This window comes from Diceros bicornis, chromosome 32, assembly GCF_020826845.1.
Source record: "Diceros bicornis minor isolate mBicDic1 chromosome 32, mDicBic1.mat.cur, whole genome shotgun sequence".
Classification (NCBI taxonomy): Eukaryota; Metazoa; Chordata; class Mammalia; order Perissodactyla; family Rhinocerotidae; genus Diceros; species Diceros bicornis.
The window spans coordinates 24,587,301-24,609,465 of NC_080771.1; the positions used below are offsets into that span (position 1 = coordinate 24,587,301).

The window sequence follows — 22,165 nt, forward strand, 5'->3', positions numbered from 1 at the left end:
ACGCCCGAGCCTCGGCGGCTCGGATTACCGCCGTCGCTCAGTCCCCGCGCCCCGGCTGCGCCGCCAGCCGCCCGCGCCGCGCCCCCCGCGCCGCCCGCCAGTCCCGCCGCGACATGGCCCGCGCCGCCCCACGGCGGCCCGCGTCCCCAGAGCGCGGCGCGGCCGGCCCCTGAGCGCGGCCCGGAGGCGGCAGGCCCGTCCGGGCCTCGGAGCGAGCGCCCGCGCAGCCCGGCTCCCCGCGCCCTGCCTGCGCCCCGCCGCCGCCGCCGCCCGGCCCGAGCATGGAGACGGCGGAGAAGGAGTGCGGCGCCCTGGGCGGGCTCTTCCAAGCCATCGTCAACGACATGAAGGTAACGCGGCGTGGCGGGGCCGGCTGCGGGCGGGCGCGCGGGTGCGGGTCCCCTCTGGGGACGCGTGGCGGCGGGCAGCCGTGGTTCGCAGTGTCCGTGCACTTCGGTGTCTGTGTGTCCTTGTCTGAGTGTGTCTGGCCTGCCTCTGCTGTGCGCCCGGGTCTCGGGTGCCCGTCTGGGGGGATGTGGGTGCTCGTGTGTCGGGGTATCCGTGCGGTGTCTGGAGTCTGTGACCGGGTCGCAGCGCCCCCGTGGGGTCCAGACCCGAGAATGGGCACACGCGGGTTTCCTGCGCCCCAGACCCCCAAACCGTGAATGGGGTTTGGCTCCGGGGGCGACTACGGCCCTTTAATAGGTCCGGGGTCGTTCCGGCCATTGCCCCCTATTACCACCGTGCCCCCCACCCCCGCCGGCCCCGGAGCCCAGACAATGCTGTCATCACCAAAGCAGGGGGAAATAATGAAGCAGAGAGCCGTTAACTCCTTCCTCGCCAGGCCGCAGCCTCCCGACCCTGCGACTGCCACCCCTCCACCTCCCTTGTCCCCTTGTCCAGGCAGCAAGCCCCAGGAATCTCCAGGACTCCGAGGTCTCCAGGCCGAGTGTCCCTGCATCTCAAGGCCTCTGTCTTCACCTTGGGAGGAGGAGGGGAGAAGGTTGGGATTGGTGGAGCAACCCCAAGGGAGGGCCTTCCCTACCCTAGCACTACTCTAGGCCCTCAGCTCCAACCCTCCTCTCCGTGATTGCCAAGGTCAGGCTGGAGCAGGCCACCAATTCCTGGCCCACCACATGGGGAAACTGAGGCCTGGGAATGTCTCAAGGTCATTAAGGAGACTGTTGGATGCTGCCCCTGACCTCACCCCTCACTGTTGATCTAGGCAGCTAGGGGGACCTCTCCCTCAAAGAGGCCAGGGTTTGTCAGGGCTGGCCCAGGCTGACTAGGCAGAGAGGAGATCCAGCTCCAGTGACAGGATGGGGGCCAGGAACCAGCGACGATGCCCTCTCCTCTGGGGCAGGATTGTGGGCCAGGGGAAAGAACCAGGATCCCCACAGGAACTCCGGAGAGCCCCCACCCTCATGGCCTATCACACACTCCCCAGTACACAACCCAGAATCCACAGTGACATTGCAGGCCCAGGAGGAAACACTACACACCACACTGCAACCCGCCCCATAGTGCCCGGCAGGCCCTTTGGGTGACTCTCAGTGCTGCCAGGGGAACAGCCCCAGGAGCCAGATCCCTGGCCCCTGGAAGAGGCTTGAACCCACCCTCACCTGGGACTACACATGGAGGTGCCCCCCACCACCACCCCCATATAGGGTGCTCCCCTGAGACTTCCATCCCTTGCAACATCACCAGGCCCCTTTGGCCAGCCCCTCAAAGTCCTGGCTTCTCTCTGCCCTCAGCAGCCCCTCCTGCCCTGTGGACATCACAGCCCTGGCACCAGGATCCCTTCCTGGGACCAGGCACCCCCTACCACCCTCCCCCAGCCACTCACTCCCAGGGCTGGCAGAGGGTGGGACCTTCCCACAGCCTCCTCCCTCTGGCAGCCTCTCTCCGCAAACACTGCAGAGAGCAGCAGCTTTTGCTCAGAGAAGAGGGGCAGGATGGTCTCCCTCCCTCTCCAGGCAACATGCAAGGAACTTTGGGATAAGACAGAAGGAAACAGGCTCAGAGTGTAGCAAGAGATTCAGGCAGGATTTTCTGACATGTGGGAGCAAAATGGGCGATGTTTCGCCTGGGGTAATGCCGAGAACCTGTGACACATGCAGGTGTTCAGGCCAGGAACAGAGCAGGGGACTGGGCAACCCGGAGGCCAATCACCTGGATTTGGGGTCAGCTCCTGGCTGTTTCCCTCGATGGCCTGAGCCACATAAGCGGAAGGGCTTCCATAGAGAAAGGTGGCCAGGTCGCAGAGACTGAACTTGCCCCACAGGGCTTCCACAGGCCCTACAACAGGCCCCCCCTGATCTCCTGGAGGCCCAGCCCCTGGCCTAGGGGTAGCCGAGTAGGGCAGGGAGGGCTCCCTGAGCTACCCTGGAGCCTGGAGGGCCTGGAGGAGGACACCAGCTCAGGGACGGGGAGGGGGCGCTCAGGAGCTTTCCCTGCCTTCTGTGCCTCGTTTAACTCAGCTCAGATGCCCACTGAAGCCCAGAGAGGAGCAGGGACTTGCCCAAGATGACAGGACTGGGCACAGCACCCAGGGCTCTGACTCAGGCCCCCACCAGGCCAGGCCGCACCTTCAGCCGAGTGAACGAGGCCTCCATCCAGAAAATGGGGTAGTAATCTTTGCCGACCGTCTCCAGAGTGGGGAGGGTCACCCACACACGTGAGCCCTGGCCATGCGGGAGGGCTCCGGGCAGAGGAGCAGTGCCGTGTGTCCTCACTGTTAGCTGGCACTGACTGGGCACGTACTTGGGGCTGGGCACCGTGCTAAAGGCATCCTGTGCAGCAACCACCTCGAGCCTCCACGCTGACCAATGACGTAGGTGCCATTCCCATCCGGATCTGACTGGTGAGGAAACTGAGGCTCAGAGAGGGGCCCCGGCTCAGGCGCCCCAGCAAGCCGTCTCTCTGGGATCGAAGCCTGGGTCACTCCCTGCACAGCTCGCTTCTGGACCACGACCACCACCTGGACAAGGACAGAGTCTCCGAGGGCCGGGAGCCTCGGCAGCCTCCTCATCGGTCTCATCCCATCCCCTGGGCGCCTCTAGTGATAAGAACATCACCTCCCCCCACCAGAGCAGCCCACCATGCTGGGGGTAGAGCTGGTGCTTCTCCTGTCCCTGCCACCTCCCCACCCTTGATGCCCAGGTACTCAGTCCCCTGCACCCCTGGAAGGAGGGGTCCCTCTGCCCTGACGTGGAATGACCATCAAACATGGGATCAGATCTTGGCCCCGCCACTGGGTGGCCTTGGGCAAGTCTGAGCCTCGGTTTCCTCATCTGTAGAATGGGGGTGATAATAGTGTCCATTTCATGGGCTGTTGGAAGGATTTGATACAATCGCATCGTGGATGGGCTTGGCACAGGACCTGGCCCACGGCAGTACTTGATCACCAGTAGCAGTTACTGTATTAGTGCTAATGAAAGTTAGAGCCTGACAGCCAGGGCGTGGCCACAGTGAGGGCTCAGGCCCAGGTGAGGACTGAGGGCACTGGCTGCTCCCGCCCCTCAACCTCCTGTCTCTGGGGTCCTGTATGAATTACTTACTAGGGGGAGTGGAGTGGAGTCCCCAGTCCTTAGAGACTGAGGTGCTCGGGTCCATCTGCTGAGAGGGAACTGGGCCTGGCCTCCCACATCTTGTCCCCTCCCCAATGGGACAGCAGGCTGTGAAGGCCTGGGATGGAGTAGGTGTGACTGGGTGGCGGCTGGGGGAATGGGCCCCAGCCCAGGGACATCAGTGGGGTAGGTACCTGTCTCTCCTTAGCTTCTCCTAGTCCCTTGCTCTGTGAGACTGCCCAGAGGCTGCTGAGGGGGCTCAGAAGGTTTCCTGGGGTCCAGGACAGCTGCCTCTGGACCCCCGCATCCCCGGCATCATCTCTCCTTCCTAGAGGTTTTAGCAAGGCCTCGGGGCTGAGGGGCCAGGGTGGCGGGAAGGTGCCACCTTGCAGAAGGCTCCTCGGGACTGCCCGGGACAACCTCCCAGGACCCTTTACCCCTGAGCTGTGCCTGTGTGGAGACAGCCCACCCACAGCCTCCCCGCTCCTGCCCCAGCCTGCGTGAACTTCTCAAATATTTGCTTTCCCTGGGCCCTGACTGAGCTGGGCTGGGGGCGGGAGGAGTTTCTGAGGCTCGCTGAAGCTGTCCTGTCTCTTTTCCACCCCTGCAGGCCATCCTCAGCTGGAGAGGCCAGCTAGAACCTGCCCCTGGGGTTCCAGCCAGGCAGAGCCTCCCTCTGAGGCCTTGGGGGCTGCTGGGGTCTCTGCTTCCCCCTTTCTTCAGGAAAAGCCCCAGCCCCCAGTGCCCCATCCCACATGGAAGGGAGGTTTGGAAGCCCCTGGGGACGGGGGCTTTGCTGGCCCAGGGCTCCCCTTTGAGGAAGGAGGCCTCCACAGGGCCCTTGGCCCAGGGCTGAGGTTTCTCCAGGACCCAGCAGCTGCAGGAGTGTGCATTAGCCAGAAGAGCCCCTTGATCAGACTGGACAACTTGGTCGCCAGGAGCCCGGCCTCCCCCCTGGGAAACCCCCCCCCAACTCGTAGCTTTGGGCCAGGCTGGGATAAAGGCCACACTGTGTCCCCAGGAGGGGGGCCGGGGGTGGAGAAAGGTGGCACTGTTGGCCACACAAGGCCCCATTCAGCCCAGGGCCTGGCTGTCCCGGGCAGGCTGGCCGGGCCCTGCAGCAGCCACAGCCTCCCTGGGCCTGGGAGCCACTGCTGCTGGCCTGGGATGGATGGCTGGCCGGGCTGGCAGCAGCTTCCGGGGCACAGGGTAGGGGCCCCTGGAGGCCCCAATTTAGATCTGGCCTGCCTTGAGCCCACCACTGCACACTGTGCCTCTGCCCCCATGCCATGTGGACCGTCCAAGGCTGTGTCCAGGGGGACATGGTACCCCTCGTACAGCTTAGCCCAAATCCCCTGCCAGGCCTCTGGGGAGCCCTGAGGAGACAGGACCTGCCATTTACTGTTTCCATCTCCTCTGAGGGCCAAAACGGTTGCCACTGTAGACAGGAGGACGGACTTCCTGACCATCAGGGAAGAGGGATGAGCAAAGGCACCTATTCCCAGGGCAAGGCCTTCCTCCTGCCCAACGGCTCTGTCCTGGTCCTCTGTCCCCCCAGAGGGCCCAGGAGCCTCCCTCTCTGTGGGGACAGAGCCACTCTCTCAGAAACTGCCCGTAGTCTGGATGGAGGCATGTGGGCAGCCCAGCCCAGGTGGAGCCCTGAAGCCCCCAAGAAGTCTCACTTCCTCCCCATCTCCTCGGCAGAGCTCCTACCCCATCTGGGAGGACTTCAACTCCAAGGCCACAAAGCTGCATTCCCAGCTGAGGTGAGGCTGCTGAGGGAGCCCCAGCAGGGGAGGGACGGGCAGAGGACACCTCACCCACAGACCATCCCACTCTCCATCTTCCCAGGACCACTGTGCTGGCTGCTGTGGCCTTCTTGGATGCCTTCCAGAAAGTGGCAGACATGGCCACCAACACTCGAGGTGGGGAGGGGCTGTGGCTGGAGGTTGGGGATGCCCCAGGTTGGGCTTGGAGGCTGGAAAGGCTGAGTGGAATGTGAGCCAGGTAGAGGACACCAGGCCCAGAGTTGGGACCTCGAGTTCTGCTCCATAATGGAATGGGCTGGTTGTGGAGAGAGGGAGGCCTTCGTCACTAGAGGCATGCAAGCAGGAGTGGGTGAGCGGTGACAGGGATTATTACCGGGGGTTCCATTGTTGCTGTGGGCAGCTCACTTGACCCCCAGCCACAGTTGTTCACCCTTCTGTACAATGAGTCTGCTTATGGCTTCTTCTCACGCATCCCACCTGCCCTTCTGAGAACGCACAGGGGCAGGGGAGTGTTCCCTGTTGGCCTTGGCGTCTCCTTTGCCTTCTGGTCGGAGTAGCAGGGTGCTGGGGGCCCCGTTCCTCCGGGTGGTGAGAACCAAGGCAATGGGCACATGCTCACACCCTGGCGCCTGCATCTGGGCGCACATGGAGGGGGCTCCGGGTAGGTGCGAGGGGATTTTGGCTGGCTCTTTGGACGGTCCTTTGTTGTGGCCTCTGTCAGCCGGCTAAAGGGAGCCTCCTGGTCTGACCACCAGAGCATCCGCAGCTACAGGAGGCTGGTATGGCTGGGATGGGCAAGGCCTGGTCCCGCACGGAGGAGGGGCTGGGTAAATATTGAGGAAGTATCAAATCCCCGTAGGGGCCGGCAGGATTGCGGAGTGCAGGGGACGGGCATGGGCTGCGGGGCCTTCGCGGGCCGGCGCGCCCCCTGGTGGCCCAAGGCTGGGACTGCAGAGGCCCTGGCGGGCTCCTTCCCACGCCGCGCGCTTGCCTCGCCAGGGGCCACGCGGGACATTGGCTCGGCGCTCACGCGCATGTGCATGCGCCACCGCAGCATCGAGACCAAGCTGCGCCAGTTCACCAAGTGAGTGGGCGCCGTGGGCAGGGGAGTAGGGGTGACGCGGGGAGAACTCCATCTGGTGACCCTGATCCGCATGCCCCGCCTACAGCGCGCTGCTGGAGAGCCTCATCAACCCGCTGCAAGAGCGCATCGAGGACTGGAAGAAGTCGGCCAACCAGCTGGACAAGGACCACGCGAAAGGTGGGGCCGGGGCTCGGGCCGGGTCTTCCTGCCCCCACTCGGCAGAGGCCCCCGACAGAGTGCTCCTCTCTCCTTCCTGCACAGAGTACAAACGAGCCCGGCATGAGATCAAGAAGAAGTCTTCAGACACGCTGAAGCTGCAGAAGAAGGCGCGCAAAGGTAGAGGCCAGAGCGGCCCAGCAGGCACAGCCCCCCCCCCCCCCCCCCCCCCCCGCCCCACTCCGTATCCCCGCCCTATGCTGCGCCCCAGGGCATCATCCTGGCCAGAGGGGCATTATTGTGGACTTGTGGACACAGGATCCTCCAACCTGTTGGGTGGGACAGAAGGAGTGCCCTGCACCCCAGACCTGGCCCTGGACCTCCCCTTTCAGGGAGGCAGCAGGAGGCCCTGCAGGCCCCGGGCCCCCATGCCCCCACCCCAGGAGTGGCTCTGTCCATCCGGCTGTCTTTCACACATTCTTTCTTTCTCTGTCTCTCCTCCTCTCCTCCTCCCACATCCTTCCTGTAGAGCTACTTGGTAAGTCAAATGTCCGTCCCTCCAGCTGCTCCTCCCGTCCTTGTCGCATTTGTCTGTCTCCCCCAGCTCAGGGCCATTGGAAGGAGCCTCTCCAGGCCAAGGAGGAGCGAGAAAGGCGGTTGGTCCAGCGAGGGAGGGGCCTGGGGCACAGGGCCCCTGGGGCCCCTGGGGCCCCTGGCCAGGGATGAGTCCCGGGCCACTGCTGGGTCAGTCTGCCAGGCCAAGAGGGGTTGGCCCGGGCTGGGTGGGGGACACAGGCCCTGGCTGCCCCGCCCCCGCTAGGCCTGCCCAGAGTCCTCACCTGTCGCTTGCCCACTTCCTGTCTCACCGTCTCCTCTACATCATCCTGTCACCTCTCTCTGTCTCGCTGCTTCTCTACGTTGCTGTTGCTGTCCTTGCGCATCGTTCCCTAAGCCGAGTGGGGGCCCACACTGAGACACCCTCCCTTTCCTTTCCCAGGACCCAGCCCCTAGCTCTCCTGACCCCTGCACCCCCCAGTGGCCTGGCCTACAGCTGGGCCCCCACGCTCTGCTTGTCCTGTGTCCACCTGCCTCCCTGTGCCCTATGGGGTGAGGGGGCACTGTCCTGCAGGCAGTGAGGGTGACTTGGGGGTGGAAGACTCAGCTGTTGTGGAGGCCTCCACTGGGCTCCCCAGAACACAGCTGCTCCACGGGCTGCTCCAGGTCCTGGGTGGCTTTGCAGCTTTGGTGTCTTTGCTGTGTACGTGTCTGTTTGTCCTTCCTGCCTGCTCTGGGACCAGCCCCTCCACAAGCTCCACGGTCCTGACTGCTCTCCCCAGTCCCCTGGCCCCCGTGGCAGCGCCCAGCCCCACAGCCAGGGACACCACCATGGGGCCTGAGCCATGGATGCAGCAAGCCAGGCTGGCGTCCCCAGCGCGGCCTCTCCTCCCAACCCCTCTAGGGAAAGGAGACCTGCAGCCCCAGCTGGACAGCGCCCTGCAGGATGTCAACGACATGTACTTGCTGCTGGAGGAGACGGAGAAGCAGGCGGTGCGCCGGGCCCTGATCGAGGAGCGCGGCCGCTTCTGCACCTTCATCACCTTCCTACAGCCTGTGGTGGTGGGTCCCTCAGGGGCAGAGAGGCATTCTGAGCATCCCCACAGTTGGGCTAGTTGAGGAGTCCCCAAGGAATCCCAAGAATCAGGATTTGGGAACCACTGGGCAAGAGTTCTTCTGGGTGACTCGGAGGCCCTGGCATGTTGGGCCAGGCCCAGAGTTGACCCTCTGACCTCCAAGGAAGGCCACTTCTCGGTGATCCCTGGTGGGTGCATTCAGAGCCACATTCTCCTGGCCCAAAGGCAGGTCTCATAGCTCATGCACGGATTTGGTCGGGACAGATGGTTGTGCCAGCCCCAGGCTGTGCAGGCCCAGCCTCTGTCGCCCCCTGTAGCCTTCGCTGAGGGGAGGGATGAGAGAGGAGAGGCCAGGTGAGGCCTGTCCCTCCAGGGTAGGTGGGCAGGGAGGGCTGGCAGGTCTGATTGGCTGCTTCTCCAGAATGGGGAGCTGACCATGCTGGGCGAGATCACCCACCTGCAGGGCATCATTGACGACCTGGTGGTGCTGACTGCCGAGCCGCACAAGCTGCCCCCTGCCAGTGAGCAGGTACGCCCAGCCCTGGGGCTGGGGGACAGGAAAGGGGAGGGGATGGCCTGCCCTTGGTTGGGGACAGTCGAGGAGGAAGGGGACAGCATTTGGGGGAGGCAGCTGGGGACAGAGGACCAGACATGTCCCAACACCCATTCTGTGGGACATCCAGGAGCACCTGCCCAGGTGAGGGGTGGCGTGCCCAGGAACCAGCAGGGGCCTCAGTCTGAGAGCAGATGGGCGAAGTCCTGGATCCATGGGGCCCGGCCCTGCGTCTGCCCCCAGGCTCCTCCAGAGCAAGCCAGACCTGGGGGTGCCTGCCCGCCGTCCATGCCCAGAACCTGTCACCTCCCCTAGATACAGACACACCTGCACACAGATGCCACCCCGCCCGCCTCAGCACACTACCAGGCTCCCACTGCACCAGGGTCCCTCCTGCCTAGTGGCGTTGCCCTCACTAGGCGCCTACTGTATGCTCAGCACTCTGCTGAGCACTTCCCCCGGGTTATCTCATTGAATCACCCCAGCGGCCCTCTAAGACAGGAACAATTGCCTGCATTTCATGGGAGAAAACTGAGGCTCAGAGAGGTCCAGGAACTTACCCAAGGGGCACAGCAGAGCCAGGAATTGGACCTCGTGGTGTCCCCCATGGTCACTCTGCCTGGCTCCTCTGCCAGTGACAGTGAGTCCTCAGGAGTGCCTGGTTCTCACATGTCCCCTGCCTGGCCCAGGCTGGGCTCAGAATCGACTCAGTGTGTGTGAGCCGAGGGGGCCGGGCCCAGGCGGGGGCAGCATCCCTGAGAATCAGAGAGGGCAGAATCTCCCCCAGCATCCCCCGCCTTCTGGCAGCCATGCTTCCCGGTAAGGGAAGCCCCGAGTAAGGAGCTTGCATTTGGAAAGGGCTAGGGGGAGGCCTTCAGCCTCCCAAGAGCCTCCTGATGGGCCTAGTTCTAAATAGGGAAGAGAGTGGGAGGCCCTAGGACAATGATAAGGCTCTCTGCAGGGCAGGGCCGCCTCCAGTGACCCCATCCCTGTCCTCGTCCAGGTGATCAAAGACCTGAAGGGCTCCGACTACAGCTGGTCCTACCAGACCCCACCCTCATCACCCAGCAGCTCCAGCTCCCGGAAGTCCAGCATGTGCAGGTCAGGGGGGGTGATGGGGTGGGAGGGACAGGGGTACCCCGGAAGGGAACGGGGAAGTTCCTACCAAGGCTGCTTCAGGAATTGCTCAGGACCCCAGAACCCCACAACGTCTACGTCATTGAGGAATCTGCAAGTGTAGATGACACATATACCCCATCGCAAGGCTGCTGCTGGTGCAGGCGGGTGTTAGCAGGAAGGGGGGGCGGGAGCAGCTTCATTCATGGAGCAATAGCTACATGCTCTACACGTTTTCTTCACTGAATCCTAACACCACCGTATCGGGTATGGTGTTGTCTCCATTTCACAGAAGGGGAAACTAAGGCACAGAGTCCCAGCATTTAACCACTGGGCTCTGCCAGGCCCAGCACAGTCTGGGGAAATAGTAAGAATCTAAGATCAGGGAGGGGCGTGGAGGCTTCTGTGAACACGTGCTGAGGCCACAAGGTAAGGGATCCTCCAGCCTGGCTGGTTCCTGAGAGCTCATGCCCAGCAGATGCCACAGGCCCGAACCCTGACCCAGGCTGGCCCCCAAGGTCTCGTTCAATCACTAGGCAGGCTCAGGATCAGGGATACTTCCGATGCAGCCCCGGGATAGGATTTGGAGGAGACGGTTAAGATTCAAGGCTCCTTGGGGGACGGGCAGTGAGCACAGGGCAAGTTACCGGTGGGGAGCCCTCTCTGTGCCAGTCACCCTTCCCCAGAACCACCTCTGCTGGGCGTGGGGCATGGGAGGAAAACCGGGCACAGCAATCAGCCTCTCCTTCAAGGAGAGGAGGGCCCAGGTCTGCTGGACCCCAGCTGGGTGGCCGTCACAGGAGGGAGGGTTGATTGCAAGGGACACCCATGACCAAGGGTTGGGGGCCTCAGGGTCACGCTCAGGAGGACGGCGACCTTCAGTGCCAGGAACAAGCCCAAGGGTGAAATGGTTGTGCAGGGGATGTGAGCTACGGAGAGTGGATACCCTCGGGGTGGAGGGGATGAGGGCGGTGGTGGGTCCAGGACCCACACAGACCATCAGCACACGTAGACATCCAATTAGGATTTGATGGCAAACATCAGACTTTGAGAAGGCAGTCTAGAAATGACCAGACTGGTGTCTGGTTCTAGTACAATTGCGAAACTGTTTGACACTTGTTGACTCAGTTTCCCCATTGTTAACCTAGGGTCTACTGTTCTTAATGGCAGGGTAGGAGGCAGAAAGACTGCTTCACCCCAGGCGTCCCCTGCCCAGGCCCCACCCTGTCCCACGGTCCCAGAACCTAGCTCATCTGCGGCCCTGGGTCTCAGGACCTTGTAGTCTGACATTGTCTTTTCCTTCCTTTGCCCCTCACCTCTCTCCTCCACCCTCGTCTGTCACCCTCCGTTCCACACACACCCCTGTGTCTTCCTGTCTGGCTGCTGTGCCCGCTTCCTTCACTCCCCCAGCGCCCCCAGCAGCAGTAGCAGTGCCAAGGGCGGTGGAGCCCCATGGCCTGGGGGTGCCCAAACATACTCACCCAGTTCCACCTGTCGCTACCGCAGCCTGGCGCAGCCAGCCACCACCACCACCCGCCTCTCCAGCGTCTCCTCCCACGACTCTGGCTTCATCTCCCAGGATGCCACCTACTCCAAGCCCCCCTCACCCATGCCTTCAGACATCACCAGCCAGGTGAGGGGGCGTCCACAGGACCACCTGGGGTGGGGTGCCGTGGCCTCATATCAGCCTCAGGCTATCCATGTGTGGGGCCACCTACGGCTGTTGAGACTGGCCTGGAGGTCACCAGGGCAACCACATTGGGGACCAACCTGAACTCACTGCCTCAAGGCTAAGGAGAGGTGGAGAAGGTCTTAGAGCAGCCAGCATCTGCCACAGCAGTGTCGACGGGGGGCTTTTGTGGCCCCACTTCCTCCCTATTTCTCAATTCCTTGCCTTCTACGTTCATCCAGCCACAGGAGCCAGGAGCAGGCAGCTTGCCAGCTCTGGCGCCTTGTGACCCTCCTCCTGCATAGGCTTACAGTGATGGAGTGGCTGGCCCTAGGAGGCATCTCCAGGGGCCCCAGGATCTGCAGACATCTTCCCCCATTTCCACACTTGAGCCAGCTCACTCTGAACCCAGAGACTGGCCCGAGAATCTCTCAGGTGCAAGATCAGATCCTGCAGCCTCAATGAGATGGACAGAGAGACCACAGCAGAAGACAAAAGGAGGTCGGGCCACATGCCTGGGAGCTGTCCTCAGGGTATCAGGAGTGACCCTGCCTGCATTTATATCCATCGTGGTTCTGCTGTTCTCTTAACCAAGGTTGTCCCCACTGCACAGCCAGTCTCTCTCCCTGTGCTGGCTCACTGCTATCAGTACACAAATATGCTGTGGTCTCATCCATTTTAAAAGCCCTTCCTTCCCCCCACGTTCTCCTCCAGCCACCTAGTCTCCTTCACAGTAAAACTTAAAAGAGTTGTCTAGGGGGCCAGCCCAGCGGCGTAGTGGTTAAGTTCGCGTGCTCTGCTTCTGCAGCCTGGGGTTAGCAGGTTCAGATCCCAGGCGCAGACCTACGCACTGCTTATCCAGCCATGCTGTGGCAGGCGTCCCACATATAAAGTAGAGGAAGATGGGCATAGATGTTAGCCCAGGGCCAATCTTCCTCAGCAAAAAGAGGATAATTGGCAACAGATGTTAGCTAAGGGCTAATCTTCCTCACCAAAAAATAATAATAATAATAAAAGGAATTATCTACACTGACCATTTCCACCTCATTTCCCATTCACTCCTGTCTGCTTCACCTATCAATAATTGAAAAACCATAGATTTGTTAATTTCTCCCGTATAATTCTATCCATGTTTGCTTTATATATTTTGAGACTGTTTTATTAGGTGCATACAAGTTTAAAAGATATTTTTGCACTGTGTTCTGGCTTCCATTGTTGGTTGGGAGGTCTGCTATCAGTCACAGTGTTGCTCCTTTGTGAGTAATCTGACTTCTTTCTCTGGCCACTTTTCAGATCTTCTCTTTAGTTTTGCAACATTGTGTCTAGTTATGGATTTCTTTTTATTTAACCTCACTTGATATGTTTGTATTCCTGTATCTTCATGGTGCATTGAATTTTCTAACATGGTACAGTTGATCCTCTGTTCCTTATATGCTTTGTAACTTAAAGTCTATTTTGTTGGATATTACTACAGCTACCTCAGCTTTCTTTATTCTGTTCATATTTATATTATCATCTTCCACCTCTTTGCTTTTAAATTCACTATATCCTGGGGCCAGCCCAGTGGCGCGAGCAGTAAAGTGTGCGTGCTCCGCTGCAGCAGCCCAGGGTTCACCGGTTCAGATCCCGGGCGCGCACCAACGCACTGCTTGTCAGGCCATGCTGTGGCGGCATCCCATATAAAGTGGAGGAAGATGGGCACGGATGTTAGCCCAGGGCCAATCTTCCTCAGCAAAAAAAGGAGGATTGGCAGATGTTAGCTCAGGGCCAATCTTCCTCACACAAAAAAAATAAAGAAAAAAATAAATAAATTCACTATATCCTTATGTTTTAGACAAGTCTGTTACAACAACATATACCTAGATTTTCTTATTCAATCTGACAGTCTCTATCTCTTAATTGGCATTTTTAGTCCGTTGTATTTATTATGATTACTGACATTTGGACTTCTGTCTTACTTTTTTCTTTCTATTCTGCTTTTTCTGTGCTTTCGTCTCTCTCTCTCTCTTTTTTTTTTTTTTTGTGAGGAAGATCAGCCCTGAGCTAACATCCATGCTGATCCTCCTCTTTTTGCTGAGGAAGACCAGCTCTGAGCTAACATCCATTGCCAATCCTCCTTTTTTTCCCCCAAAGCCCCAGTAAACAGTTGTATGTCACAGTTGCACATCCTTCTAGTTGCTGTTATGTGGGATGCGGCCTCAGCATGGCCGGAGAAGCAGTGCGTCGGTGCGTGCCCGGGATCTGAACCCGGGCCGCCAGTAGCGGAGCGCGCGCACTTAACTGCTAAGCCACAGGGCTGGCCCTGTGCTTTTGTCTCTTACCTTTGCTTTTGTTTGCTGCTCCTTTTCCCATTATTTCCCCTCTACTGGATTATAAGTTATACTCTATTTTTTTTATTTTACAGATTACCTTGAAATTTTACCATGTACCTTTAGCAAAGTTATAAACCCTCCTCCTGAATAATTCCAGGACCTTAATATATTTTAACTTCAGTCACCCCTCTCTCCCAACTTATAAACTATTATATGTTACTCTCTTCCTTTTTATAACACCCACAAATGACATTTTTCTTCTTAATTTCAATGTTATTTCATACATACAATATTTGTTTAGATTTACCACTGTGTTTACACATTTCTTTGTTCATCGTTTTTTCTTGCATCTCAAATCTTTCTTCTTTCTTTCTGAAGTAAAGTACATCTTTTAGAAGTTCTTTTAGAGAAGGTCTGTAGTATTAAGCTCTGTTTTTGTTTATCTGTAAACATGCTTTGTTTTGTCCTCTTTCTTGAAAGTTAGTTTTGCCAGGAACACGATTCTGGGCTGGCAGTTATTCTCTCCCTGCACTTTGAAGATATTTTTCCACTGTGTTCTGGCTTCCATTGTTGGTTGGGAGGTCTGCTCTCAGTCACATTGTTGCTCCTTGGTGAGTAATCTGACTTCTCTCTCTGGCCACTTTTTTTTTTTTTGGGGGGTGAGGAAGATTAGCCCTGAGCTAACATGCATTGCCAATCCTCCACTCTTTGCTGAGGAAGAAGATTGGCCGTGGACTAACATCTGTGCCCATCTTCCTCTACTTTATATGTGGGACCCCTCCCACAGCATGGCTTGATAAGTGGTGCTTAGGTCTGCACCTGGGATCTAAACCTGCAAACCCTGGCCCACCGAAGCAGAGTGCACGAACTTAACCACTACACCACAGGGCCGGCCCTTCTCTGGCCACTTTAAGATCTTCTCTTTAGTTTTGCTACAATGTGTCTAGTCATGGATTTGTTTTTGTTTAACGGCACCTAATATTTATGTATTCCTATAACTTTGTATTTGTGTCTTTCATTTGTTCTGGGACTTTTCAGTCATTGTCTCTTTATTCCTACTTTCATTCTTTCTGTTCTCTCCTGGGATTCCAATTAAATGTGCGTCAGACCTTCTCATTCTATCCATGTTTCTTAACTCGCACATTTTCCATCTCCTTGTTTCTCTGTACTACATTGTGGATAATTTCTTCAGGCCTGTCTTCCAATTTACTTTTTCTCTATTTTGTAGTTATTTAACCTATCCATTGAGGGGTTTGTTTGGTTTTTTTTCCTTGAGATAGTTTTAGTCTTGTAGAAAAGTTACAAGAAGAGTACAGAGTTCCCACCTGCCCTCCCGCAGCCTCCCCTAATGTTAACATCTATGTAACCACCAAAAAATTTTCAAAACCAGGAAGTTAACACAGGCACGATACTATTAACTAATCTACAATTTTTTTCAAATTTTGCCAGTTTTCTCACTAATATCCTTTCTCTGGTCCAGGAGTCCAAGATCCAACGCAGGATCCTTCATTGCGGTTAGCTGTGACTCTTTGGGCTTCTCCAGTCTGTAACACTTCTTCTGTCCCTCTTCCTCTTTCATGACTTTGATAGTTTTGAAGAATACTGGTCAGCTATTTTGTAGAATATTGCTCAGTTTGGGTTTTGTCTGATGTCTTCCCATAATTAGAGTGAGGTCATAGTTTTGGCAAGAATAGCACAACAGTGGTTTAGTGCTATTCCACGTTGCACCAACCCTTGGTATTTTACATCTTTTTCATTTTAGCCATTCTTGTGCATGTAGTTATGCCCTGTGTTTTTCATTGGCATTTCCCTAATGACTAATGAGGTTGAGCACCTTTTCATACTTTTAAAGGCCATTTGGATATCCTCTTTTGTGAAGGACCTGTTCAAATTTTTTGCCTATTTTTCTACTAAGTTATTTTGTTTTCTTCTGATTGATTCATAGAACTTCTTATATACTATAGTTACAAGTCCTTCATCTGATATCTTCTCTTATTCTGTGGGTTCCCTTTATACTCTCTTAATGGGGTCTTTTAATGACCTAAAGCTCTTCATTTTAATATACGTCCAATTTATCCATTTTTTTAATTGTTAGTGCTTTTTGTGTACTAACAATTAAAAAATTTGTGTGAGATATTTTTGTGTACTCCAAGATCACAAAGATGTTTTCTGTTTTCCTCTAAAAGCCTTTTTGTCTTACTTTTTTCACTTAGATCTGCAGCTCAGCTGGAATCGAGTGTGTGTGTGTGTGTGTGTGTGTGTGTGTGTGTGGTGTGAGGTAGGGGTCATTTTTTTCATATGGATATCTAATTGACAATTTATTGAAAAGACCATCTTCTCCCCCGCTGCACTACAGTGTTGCCTTTGTCATAAATCAGGTATCTGTATATGTGTAGCTGTTTCTGGAGTTTGTATTCTGCTCTACTGGTTGGTCAGTTTGTCTATTCTTATACCAATACCACACCATCTTAATTATTGTAACTTTATAAAAATTCTTGATATCTGGTAATGAAAGTCCTCTAGCTTTGTTATTCTTCATTATCACCTTGTCTATTTTAGGCCCTTTGCATTTCTATATAAATTTTAATATCAGCTTGTCAATTTCCACCAAAAAAAAAAAAAAAACTCCTGGGATTTGACTGGGATTGTGTATGTCTCTCCATTTATTTACGCTTTACCGTCCCTCAGTACAGTCATGCGTCACTTAGCGACAGGGATACGTTCTGAGAAATGCATCATTAGGCAATTTCATTATTGTACCAACATGATAGTGTACTTATACATACCTAGATGGTATAGCCTACTACACCTAGGCTCTATGGTACCAGTCTTATGGGACCACCATCGTATATGTGATCCATCATTGACCAAAACTTTGTTATGCAGCACATGACTAATGTTTTGTGGTTTTCATGTAAAGCTCTTGCACATCTATCATTGGATTTTTTTTTCCTGGGTATTTGACGTTTATTGATGCTGTTAGAAATTATATTGGCTTTTTTAGGGTTTTTTGTTTCTTAGCTGCTAATATTTAGAAATTTTATTTTGTTTTTTTGTATATTGATCTTGTATCCAATAACTTTGTTAAAATCACTTGTTAATTCTGATAATTGTAGATTCTTTTGAATATTCTCTATATGTAATCATGTCATTTACAAATAATGACTGTTTTATTTCTTCCTTTCCAATCCTTTTGCTTTTTACTTCTTTTTCTTGCCTTATCGCACTGCTAGGACTTCCAGTGCTGAATAGGGATGGTGATAGTGGGCATCCTTATCTTTTTCCCAACCTCAGAGAGAAAAGTATCGAGATTTTTGTAGATACTCTTTATCAGATTAAGGAAGTTCCTTTCTATCCCTAGTTTAAGTGGGTTTTTTTTTTTTCTTGTGAATGAGTGTTTAATTTTTCCATTGATTTTTTTTTTTTCCCCCAAATACCTTTCCCATTGATTTTTGTTTGTTTGTTTTAAAAATTATACTGGTAAAAATCTAAATTTGTTTATTGTCTCCTCTGAATCCTCACCTGTGGTGCTCTGTTCCCTTTTAAAGTTTTGTTCATCTTGGTTCATCATGAACAGTAAAAAATTTGGGGGTCCAAACGGGGTGATATAGAGAATTTGACAGAATTGGGGGGGTGCTACTGATCAGTCCCCTTCCAGGTACTGTCCCTGGTTTAATTCAGGTCATCACAGGGTGGGCTCTCCACCTTGCCACCTGTCTAGTCTCCCAACCCATGTGCTGAAGCCAGCATCTGTTCTGGGGACCCTCATGGTCCTGTCTCTGCCCTTCTTTTTTCTTCATTCTTTGTAGTTGTTTTGAGTTGGGGGGCCTCCTAGGGTGCCAGTCCCCCCGCATGCCCAGAGCAGAGTCTCCCATGCACACTTTGGTCCATTCTTAAATGGGCCTCCGTCCCCACCATTCCATGAAACAGTTCTCGAGGTCTCCACGGACACCCCTTTGCCCTCGTCTGATGGGCCCCCAACAGCATGAGCACAGCTGAGCCTCCCTCCTTCACACATCAGGTTCTCTCCCTGATTTCTGTGATGTCACCTGCTCATGGTTTTCCTCCACTTCGCTGGCAGCTGCTGTCACTCTCCTTTGCTGGACCCTCTTCTTCCCAACCACTAAACGTTGGCACACCTGAGGTCCTGGAACCTTTTCTCTAACTACCTTCACTGGCTAGGTGACCTTATTCTGTCCCACAACTGCCAGATTTGTGGCTCCAACCCTTTCTTCTCCCTAAACTCCAGACTCATAAATATGGTTGCCTGTGTTGCATCCGTGCATAGATACAGCTTCACATGTGCAGGATGGACTCTGACTTCATCCTCCCCCAGGCTGACCTCCTGAGAAAACAGGGACACCATCAACCCAGCTGCTCAAGCCGGACCCCCAGCTGCCACCCTTAGTCTCTCTCCCTTGCCCACCACGTCCAGGCCAGCGGCAGCAAGTCTTCTCGTTAATCCTCAGAATATGGTTCTGGGGCTGGGCCATGGGGAAGGTCAGTGCCCGTGGCGTGCGCTCTGGGCGCTGCATTCTGCTGCAGATGCTCATGGCCGTGGCCCTGAATCGGAACACCCCACTGCATGCCAGCGCTGTGACCACATCTGTTCTCTCCTCCCTGCCTCCCCGCCCTGTCCGCCCGCCTGCTGGCCTCTGCATGGCAGAAGTCCTCCAGCTCTGCGTCCTCCGAGGCCTCAGAAACCTGCCAGTCGGTTAGCGAATGCAGCTCCCCGACCTCGGTCAGTGCTCCCCATCCGCAGCAGGACGCAGGGAGGGCCCAGGTCCGACCAGAGGGGTGTGTGCACGCGGCGCCTGTTCCCCACAAGAAAAGGCACCTGGGTGCCACCTGCAGCCACTCCCCACCCACTCCCTCCTGGGGTCCCCCTTCTTGCCCCTGGGCTTGGGGGGACTGAGGGGTCACAGCGCCTCCATGCTCTGCCCTTGGCCATGATTATGAGCCTGAGGCCCACATGAGCCTGCAAACCCTGAACCTCAACTGTAGTGAGGGGCCCCTTTGGCCATGGGCAGCAGGACCAAGGATCCTCCTGACCTGCCTGCCATGGCCTGCAGGACTGGTCCAAGGCCGGCCCCCACGAGCAGCCCTCAGGCACCACCCTGCAGAGGAGGAAGGACCGAGCAGAGCTCCTCCGAGACACAGAGCCAAGCCCGGCCAGCGGAGGTGCCCTGGGCCCCAGTGGAGAGGAGGCCCCGCGACCCCGCATGTCCCCTGCCACTATCGCAGCCAAGGTAGGCACCAGCTCCCGGGGCATCCCAGCCAGGGCTCTGCCTTCACTCCCAGGTCAGTGCCAGGAGCCCGGCGAGTGGTCTCAGGACCAGCTCCGACCACCTGCTGGGGCTGCCTGGAGTCTGGGCTGAGAGGGGAAGCCGGGAGCAAGGCTTCAGCCTGCAGTCTTACCACCCGCAGCACGGTGAGGAGGTGTCCCCTGCGGCCAGTGACCTGGCCATGGTGCTGACCCGTGGCCTGAGCCTGGAGCACCAGAAGAGCAGCCGGGACTCGCTGCAGTACTCCAGCGGCTACAGCACGCAGACCACTACGCCCTCATGCTCCGAGGACACCATCCCCTCCCAAGGTAGGCGCCTGGGGCCGGGGGTGGGTTACCGGGCCTTCACAGCCCCCAGGCCCCAGGCCCACTGCTTCCTGTGCCCGCCAGGCTCTGACTATGACTGCTACTCGGTGAACGGGGATGCGGACGGCGAGGGCCCGCCTGAGTTCGACAAGTCATCCACCATCCCTCGCAACAGCAACATCGCCCAGAACTACCGCCGCCTGATCCAGACCAAGCGCCCGGCCTCCACGGCCGGGCTGCCCACCGCGGGGCTGCCCACCACCTCGGGTGCGCCCCCTGGTGTGGCCACTATCCGCCGCACGCCTTCCACTAAGCCCACCGTGCGCCGCGCCCTCTCCAGTGCCGGCCCCATCCCCATCCGGCCGCCCATCGTCCCCGTGAAGACGCCCACGGTGCCCGACTCCCCCAGCTACGCGGGGCCCACGCGGGCGGGCAGCGAGGAGTGCGTCTTCTACACCGACGAGGCCGCCTCGCCCCTGGCGCCAGACCTGGCCAAGGCCTCCCCAAAAAGGCTCAGCCTGCCCAACACGGCCTGGGGCAGCGTGTCTCCGGAAGCCGCCAGCTACCCCGGGCTGGGGGCCGAGGACGACGATGAGCAGCAGCAGCAGCTGGCCGCCAACCGGCACAGCCTGGTGGAGAAGCTCGGGGAGCTGGTGGCCGGTGCCCACGCTCTGGGCGAGGGCCAGTTCCCCTTCCCCACGGCCCTGTCGGCCACCCCCGCAGAGGAGACGCCCACCCCGCCCCCGGCCGCCACCAGCGACCCCCCGGCCGAAGACATGCTGGTGGCCATCAGGCGCGGGGTGCGGCTCCGCAGGACCGTCACCAACGACAGGTCGGCGCCCCGCATCTTGTGATGGTGCCACCCTCCCACCCTCTGACCTCCCGCCTGGCCGGTGGGCAGCGGCCACTCAGAGAAAAGGCACAGCCAGGAGAGAGCAGGGCCAGGCAGGCTTGTGTTTTTTCAAAGTAACATAAGGCAAAGCCACTTTATGGAAAGAGACACCCGGCTTGGATTTCAGCGTTTAAACAGGAAGTGACTCCTCTCTCGCCCTCGCCAGGCGGAGCCTGGGGGCCTGAACTTGGTCTGGAGCCTGTTTTATACTCCCCTGACCTTCTCTGTCCCCTGCTTCCTCCTGCTGGCCCTGCCTCTGTCACATCTCAGCCCTGGGGTTGCACTCCAGGCCCACGACAAGGGGCCGGCCAGCCTCGCGCCACCCCGGCCGCAGTGGCACAGCTTAGCTAGGCTGGCCGCCTCTCCCCGGGTTGGGCTGGCATGCCTCCGGCTTTTTTGGAATCAGGCGCCCTCCACCCCTGACTGAGCCTCCTCTCCTTCCCCTTCTCTCCTCTCCCAGGTGCCTCTCCGGGGGGGCAGGGTGGCCGTGGAGGGCTGGGTGTCCAATTGGCCTACATGTCAGCTTTGACCGGAAAGCTCTGCAGAGCGGCTGGCGGGTGGGAGGGCCGGTGGAGTTGGGCAGCCGGCTGCCACAGGGGATAGGGGCCTGCGTGGAGGCGGCGGGGACCCCGAGGCAGCCTCCCTTCCCCCTGAGGTGGGGCCAGGTTAGGGGCAGGGCAGGGCAGCAGGGCAGGAGTCCAGAGGTCCGAGAGCTGTTTTCAGATGTCTGGTCCTCATCTGGGCATGTCAGGACTTACCTCTGGTGGCACTTTGGTCACAGTTTCAGTCACCTTTCAGTTGGGGGCTGGAGCTGTAGTGGGTGTGGGGGGTTATATTATGAATATAATAATAAAATGGAGCTGACTGGACAAGGACTGTGTGTGGGGACAGGGTGGACAATACAGGGTGTGTCCGAGAGTGCCTGAGGGACAGGGAGCCCCGCAGTGGCCTGGTGGGCCCATGGCAGGAGGAGGAGGACTCCCCCAAAGCCAGGGGCCAGCTGTTCTCTCTAGCCTCTGGAGCATCGCCAAATTAAGGTTGGAGAGGGCCAGGGGCAGGGCCTGCAGCCCGTCTGCGGTCTGAGTGAGGGCTGCCAGCTGGGGGACGAGTCCAGGGAGATTGGCTTTGACTCTCTGTTGCCAGAGGAGATGCCATCCCAGGACGGTCCCCCCACAGTCCCAGTCCTGTGCTAGGGGTGGGGCGGGGTGGGGTGCCCTCCCCCTCCATGCACCACATCTTGCTGACTCTAAGCAAGTACACCCAGGGCGAGCACAGGGCTTCCTGTGGTCCCACAGGGGTCAGGAGAGCAGGCTTTTCCTGGTCTGGATGGGACGGGGTTGGGTCTGAGTCTCCCAGCACCAGCCTGGTAGTTCTTGTGGCAGGAACTAGGATCCAGGCAGCACAGCAGGTAGGTCTGGGCAACCAAGGGTGCCCTGAGCAGATGGAGCACCCGGGCTCCCTGAGGGCGATGGAAAACGGTACCTGTAAGTTGCTAGGTCTGAGAAGAGCCTTGCTGAGTGCTCCGACCCACCCCAGAGCCCAGCTTTGGGGCCCTGGAGGGGGCTTGAGCAAGGGAGGGTCTGAAGGGGCTGGGAGAGCAGGTGGCCAGTTTGGGAAGCCCTGGGGCAGGGTTTACACAGCCCATTCCCCCCAGGGCTGTCAGGGTTTGCCCAGGTGGGCTGATGTAAGATGCAGGTTGTGTGATGTGAGCAGGGTAAGGGGCAGTGGGTGGGGGTGTGGCCGGGTCCTCGAGTCCCTGTGAGGAAGAGCTTGCCTCCGGGGGGAGGGGGGCAGCACCCTGGCCCCCCCATGCTCCACCATCCC

The 22,165-nt window shown here is 57.3% G+C and overlaps 1 protein-coding gene across 8 annotated transcripts; it reads left to right on the forward strand.

Moving 5' to 3' along the window:
* The first annotated feature begins 74 nt into the window (after nt 1-74).
* On the forward strand, nt 75-20,727 carry MTSS2 (MTSS I-BAR domain containing 2). Of its 8 annotated transcripts, XM_058528229.1 has the most exons (15): nt 75-350; nt 5,274-5,335; nt 5,421-5,494; nt 6,094-6,165; nt 6,338-6,422; nt 6,508-6,599; nt 6,684-6,758; nt 8,038-8,195; nt 8,631-8,738; nt 9,766-9,863; nt 11,289-11,511; nt 18,526-18,600; nt 18,932-19,108; nt 19,287-19,452; nt 19,534-20,727. In XM_058528229.1, the coding sequence occupies exons 1-15, from the start codon at nt 282-284 to the stop codon at nt 20,301-20,303; spliced, it is 2,304 nt and encodes a 767-aa protein (XP_058384212.1). In that variant the 5' UTR covers nt 75-281; the 3' UTR covers nt 20,304-20,727. The 8 variants fall into 8 exon arrangements, with proteins under 8 accessions (XP_058384212.1, XP_058384219.1, XP_058384216.1 ...); XM_058528233.1 differs by lacking the exon at nt 6,094-6,165 and having other exon boundaries at nt 77-350; XM_058528235.1 differs by lacking the exon at nt 6,094-6,165 and having other exon boundaries at nt 78-350; nt 11,385-11,511.
* Nucleotides 20,728-22,165: the final 1,438 nt, after the last annotated feature.